The 6784-nt window shown below is 34.7% G+C and overlaps 1 protein-coding gene across 1 annotated transcript; it reads right to left on the reverse strand.

Moving 5' to 3' along the window:
- Nucleotides 1-1200: 1200 nt before the first annotated feature.
- On the reverse strand, nucleotides 1201-6686 carry LOC111381146. Its single transcript, XM_023004887.1, has 3 exons — nucleotides 6623-6686; nucleotides 3135-3379; nucleotides 1201-3036 (listed from the first exon to the last, which is right to left on the reverse strand). The coding sequence occupies exons 1-3, from the start codon at nucleotides 6684-6686 to the stop codon at nucleotides 1201-1203; spliced, it is 2145 nt and encodes a 714-aa protein (XP_022860655.1).
- Between the last annotated feature and the right edge of the window lie 98 nt (nucleotides 6687-6784).

Raw genomic sequence — 6784 nt, forward strand, 5'->3', positions numbered from 1 at the left:
CTCTTTCAGAGGCATCTTGTAGCAGGAACATATCAAAGTATTTGAAGTCTATTTCTTCGTACGAAAATAATGGCATCGTCCACAGGAAGCAATTCACCGCTGGCACTTCAGGAGCCGATGCCAACACCCGGTTCAACCCCGCTATGTCCCATCGTAATTTCTTCCGATGATGAGGAAGTGAGTTCGAATGGTGGTAAGAGAGCCATCACTGTCGTTCCCTTTCTGAACCTAAATGAAGTTGCAAGTGATGAAGGTGAGTCTCCAAGAAATGTGCTTGAATGGGTCGTCCCATTTATGGATGCAGACGAAGATCAACGTTACGAGGATGAGGGGCAAGGTCGCATTCCATCGCCTGAGATAATTGTCATCAGCTAAGATGATGACGGTGGGGAAGAAGGTTCAAGTGTTAGCTCCGAGTGAAGAGTCCGGCTTTGTTGCGTGTGTGGGTTTCTACGTATGTATGTATAGAGGTTTTTTGTAACGGATGGATTTTGTGAAGCTTAACCAATTCTGTAGCAAGTAGGAAACTCCCGTTGGCAAGTTATGTGTTTTTTGTATTTTGTTAAGCGGAGCGTCGCACAACTATCGAGAATGGCGGGCACCATCTGTCGGGAACGACAGATGAACTGTCGCGGTTTACTGGCAAATTTTCTGTGTATGTAGTATGCATATTCAAATGACATGTAGTTTGGGTGAACGAACACGACCTAATGTGTACATTGAACATAGTTTGTGCACTTTCTGGACAGTGTTATGCGCTACAAATGATGGTTCGTAATATGCATTTCAAAGGAAACTTCTATAATGGTTGAACTTTTCATATTCCATACATTCTATTTACACGTGTCAACAATCACAACAATGTTATGCACAACAAATTTGTATTTTGGTTCGAGACAGTTATGCAGTGCGTTGTGCCATTTGCGTTGTATAAATGTTAATATAACAAAGAGTAATGTTTATGCGTAAGAGAATGAAAACATTAATAGAATATTTACATCGTCATATACAAACAACATCGGGGGAACACTTCACTTACAACTTCAACCACTCACGTACAAAATGCTGCTTACATCGGACGTGGTACAGTGTGGTTCGAACATGTGGTCCGGTTATGACCAAGTCCACCGCAGCGAGTGCATTTCCTAAGCCGTATGGTGTACTCGTGTCTGGATCGCTTACGTCGTGTAGCTAGTCTACCTAGAGGACGACGCACCCTAGGGGCATAATAAGAGTACCTATAATTTCGGGTGGAACATTCCAGTCCATTTCACGCTGAATAGGATATATAGCTTCTCCATAGGCACCCTTCCAGTACTCAGATGTGTAACACGGTGAGAAGAGATCGTACAATGACGTACCTCTCAAGCAAACAGCATGGGTTGCATGAACGCACGGCATACAATTTAACTGGAACTCACGACAAGTGCACGTCTTTTCGGAGAAGTCTACGATGTCCGTGTCGTTGGATATTCCAACTTGTGTTAAATTATTTGTTAAGCCATGCGCTCGCAGGCTAGTACCTATTTCGAACGTCGTCCGTAACTCATTCTCCATCGTTGGTGAAAGAACGGTACTGCATGTGGTTGCACTTGCTCGACGTTCATAAAACCACTTCTGCATAGTATGCCGAATGTGTTCCACTAAGCACGTGATTGGTAACGAACGGGCATGCCTCAACATTGATTTCAAAGATTCTACATTGTTGTTCGTCAAAATGTTGTACCGTTGGCCAACAAATAGTGCACGTGACCAAAATGGGAAACCTACTCGCTCCAAGTACCCGTACGCTCTTGCACTAACCCTACGAAGATGTCCCATAAGTCTTTCAGACTCTTCGATCCGGTAAGTTCTTGTGGCTCTTTTGAATAGAAATATTGAACTTGCGTTGTTGTACTGCTGGATTAAATTCTTTTCCATATGCCAAACATAGCACCCGTGGTGAGCCAGGGGAAATAGGTTAGCAATGGCATTTTTAATACTATTTTTCCTGTCGGAAACAAACACCAATTCGTCCGAGTCACCTATAAGATCTTTCAAATTTGATAAAAACCACATCCACGATTTATTCGTTTCGGCATAAACAATCCCCCACGCTAACAGATAAATCTGTTTGTTGGCGTCTTGGGCAATTGCCAGTAGAAGGGTACCTTTGTACGGACCTTTCAAGTGACTGTTGTCAACACAAATAACGGGCCTCATGTAGTGCAAGTAACCCCGAATGCTTGCACCGAAAGCTAGGAAAAGGTAGTGAAACCTGTTACGAGAATCTACTTCGATGTGTGTTACTGTCCCCGGGTTACTCTCTCTTAGGACGTGACAATATGAAGAAAGTTTTTGAAAGCTATCACCCGGTGTACCATGTAGCAAATGTAAAGCAGCGACCTTTTCCCTACGTGCTTGATGGTAACTAATTTTCACACCAAACTCACGTTCCATGTCACGAGCAATAGCGGTAGGATCATACGATCCGTACGTATAATCCAATTTTCCCATAATCTGCTCAGCAATTACGGAACTAGTGGCATGTCGATGTGTATTACGACGATAATCTATGGAACATGTGTGCACATTGTTGAATTTGCGGATCATGAAGATGGTGGACTGCTTCACACTCGAAGCACGTAACATCCACTTACAATTATCGTCGGCACATACAACGGTTAACATTTTTTGGCTTGACCTGCTAACCTGAAATTGAAACTTCTCTCGCAACACAAGTAGACGAATTCTCGAGTACAACTCTTTCTTGGTAAAAAATATTTCCCTTTCGGTAAGATCCAGCGTATTCACAGTGAAAATCCAGTCGCATGTATCCGGACTTTTGGAATGTGGTAATAGTTCTTCATCAACGTCAGCAATATTACCAGTATTTGTACCATGTAAGGGATCGTCAAACATCTCATGTAATGGTGCAGCCCGAACATCAAAAATTGGAGTATCCGCTGCATTATTGTTTGGGATACTTTGCTGACGATTGAGCTCGTCGTCCTGTACGGTGTGGTGATCTTCCGCTGCGGCGAACAATTCTTGGCTCTAATTTGTATCCCTCTCCATTTCAACACTGGCAGGCCGGTTTCCAAAGTCGTAACGCAGAGGACAGTTTCCTTATGAACTGATATGTACTAATTTACGTCTTCATCTTCAAGTATTTTGACCGGCGGTATATTCATGTTCGGAACTTTGAACTTCAATTCCAATTTTGTGCACGGATTGAAAACACCAAGTTTCTCGTTCAACCGTAACAATGGCTCCGGTAGTGTGATACTACTCGGCACTAAAATGGAAGTGGTTTTGTCCCCAGTCCACTTCCATTCGTCATTCACGAAAACAAACTTTCCCCCGTGTGACACGATGAATCTCAAATTATTGTTCATACCTGAAATGTTGGGAGTGCAACGATAAGAATTATGCGCAATCAAAATATCAACTATATAATAGCATGGAAGTGACACGTTCCAATATTTAAACCTATGCAATACTACAAGGTCAAATTAAGGGTGTCAAGAATTTTCAGCTGTCCAATTCGACAGTTTACTTATCTATCCTGGCATTTTATAAATGTCGGGTACGACAGTTTCAAAATGTCGAGTTCGATGGTTCAAGTGTCGGAACTGCCAAGAAGCTTCAAATGTGTTTGGTAGCATTAATGCTTATAATCATTTCTCAACTACAACATCACAACCTATTTCCAGAAATAAATGATTGAATGCTTCATTAAATATGTAATACTTCACATTTTCCAAAATATTTTTGGTATGTCTTTCCTTCAACAATATTAAAAAGACAAGATCATCATGTTGTTTTTAACATTCTAAGAAAAAGTAATCTATTATATAGAAATATAAACAATTCGTAACAACTGACCTTTCAAGATAGATGAAGAAGATGGATGAAGTAATGTCTTTTTCAGGAAGAAGAAAATGGATGAAGAAAATGAATGAAGTAAGGGTTTGTTTGACAATAATTTTTTTTTTTTTAATGTTAACTAGGGTTTTGAAGGATTTTATATTCATTTTTTATTAACTACATTCGTATTTTATAATATAATATTCATATTTTCAATGATTATAATATACAAATTAAACAATCAAATCACAACATTAATTGTTTTGAAAAGCAATCATAAAGGAGCATTAAATGCTCCAAAAAAGTCAAATTAAGGGTAATTTAGACATTTGACAACAAGAAAATGACATTTTTGTACAAATTGTGTGCACATCAAAGTTTTTTGTGCATTTTCAAAAAAAGTGACATTTTGGTAAATTCCCCTTAAAATTTATTAAATGTCAGATGTTATTAATTATTAAAATATTAATTTAGAGATGTCAGTACAATAAAGTTATAATAATTGACAGGATGCCATTAAAACAGCAATTTCATGTCCAAATCTAGACTGATTACTCAAATCCATTAATACAATTCTCAAAATTTTCTACATTTAAAATAAATAAGGAGGGAAATTAAAATCTAAAACGGGATGGAACAAGGTGACCATTTGGTTGTCATCGTAGACAAGGGGTGGATGCAGACATTTTACATTAGAGGGCCACAATCAAACTTTTAAAAATAGTGACGAAATATTTTTTTATTACTTTATATGAATTATAAATTGTTATACTACTTTTTTCATCTTGATTATTTTTACATCTAAAAAAAATTTATATATAAACAAATTCGATCATTTTTAGGATTTTTTTTATTATTGTTACTTTTTGCTCTCAATCAATTAATTTTTTTAAAATAATCTAAAATTCCTAATAAAATTTTTGACGTCATTTGAAAAAAAAAATTTGATCGAGAGAAAAATGTAATAATAATAAAAAAAATCCTAAAAATGATAGAATTTTTTTTATATATAAAATTTTTTTCAGATATAAAAATAATCAAGATGAAAAAGTAGTATAATAATTTATAACCCCTATGAAATAATAAAAATTTTATTAAGAATTTTTTACATCAAAAAAAAAAAAATTTGACGTCATACCACATATAAAATTTTCTAATAAAATGATGTAAATTATATTGAGAAATTTTTCGCGCAAAAATAATAAACAATAATAAAATAATTGATTTTTTCAAAAAAGACGAGTTATACGTCTCTTTTTGGCATACACATTAGACATACGTTTAACTATTATCGATATTCATTTAGATCATTCGATGTGTTTATGATATAATTCTCAAAATGAGTTTCAAAAATATATAAAAGATTTATGGATATGACTAACGTATAAGTGTCGAAAAATTTTTAAAGTTAGCTTGTTATCGAAATTCTTGAAATATTAGTTTGAAACAGCTTACTTTGGCGAGTGGTAACATTTACTACGATTGGCCATTTCGCACACTATTAACGACATGAAATACTAAGCCGTAAGTATTTCAAAATGATATTAAAAATGTAATGTTTCAATTTCGCTTGATATTCCATTGTGACCTGAAAAATAAGACAAAAAAATTAAGAATGTAATATTTTAATTTCGTTTAATATTCCATAGTGAACCCTTTGAAAAAATTGGAGGGTCAAGTGATTCTATGGGACCCCCTTGGGTCCGCCCCTGATCGTTAACTATTCTTCATAGATGTTTCCACATACACCCTATATTCATAAGATCCATAATCATCATATCAAATTTGAATTTCGAAATTGAAACTTTGGCTAGATATTGTGTTGGCTTATCTTATTTACAAGCTTGGTTAAACCTTTTCTTGCTATTCTATTTTGTTTTTTTCACTCTGTTAACCTAAAAATATCCTAATTAATTTGTGAAATAGTTAGTCACTAATTTGGACGAAGTCGTCACGGAAAGCGTTGAAAGTGCAATTCTAGGTGAAGTGTTTAGGTTATGCCCCCCATAGGACGGTCGTCAACTTATGCAAAGAAGAAAGAAATTCAAATCCCCAATTTCTTTAGACACTCTTGTTTTCTTTTATTTCCTTGTTTTAACTTTGACTCTAGAATTCTTTTCTTATGGCCAACTTTGAATTTTCTTTCCATATTTATGGTCTATTTTTTTTTTTGTTGAACAAGCATTCATCTCATTTTCATTATTTTCAAAATATATATTTATCTATCTTCTTTTTAATTACAAATTCTTCAATAAAATAATATTGCACGTAAACCCAAATTTTTATTTTTTAACCAGACATTCTCCATCAGTCTACTATTTCAAAATACATTCTTAGCTAAAAATAGAGCTCAAACAACCATTTTTAAGTTAATGTCAATAATTAATTTTAATCACATATTTAATGAGAATATCGATTTTTATTAATTCTTCAATCGTATATTTCATCAATTTTAATAATTTTACAATATATATAAAATTAAGAAATGTATAAAAAATAATAAAATGGAGTATAAATTGAATTTAGGACATGCGGTTTGGCTTTTTATTGTTCCACCTTCTCTTTGAAGAACCTAGAGTCCTATATTGGGACGTGTGCATAGTGTTGAAATGTAAAGTCAATCATAATCAGATAATTCATTTAAGTGTTTGATTTGAATAATTCGAGAATTAAGCGTATTTGTTTTGTAGTGAGTCATTTATAGGATCAATTCGAATTGGCTCTAATTCGTTTAGAAAATATGGTTCGAGTACATTCTAATAAATTTTCTAACTTTGGAGATACAACTTTGAAACCCTAACTTGTTCCTTTGTATTAACAGTCCTTTGTGAACCCATCTAGGACTATAATTGTCCTTGATTAGGTCTAAATTAGTTCAGTCAATTAACAAAGTTTTTATATAGTTTGAACTGATACTGAACACATTTTAAATTTT

The sequence above is a fragment of the Olea europaea genome, unplaced genomic scaffold (genome assembly GCF_002742605.1).
Source record: "Olea europaea var. sylvestris unplaced genomic scaffold, O_europaea_v1 scaffold2261, whole genome shotgun sequence".
Classification (NCBI taxonomy): domain Eukaryota; kingdom Viridiplantae; phylum Streptophyta; class Magnoliopsida; order Lamiales; family Oleaceae; genus Olea; species Olea europaea.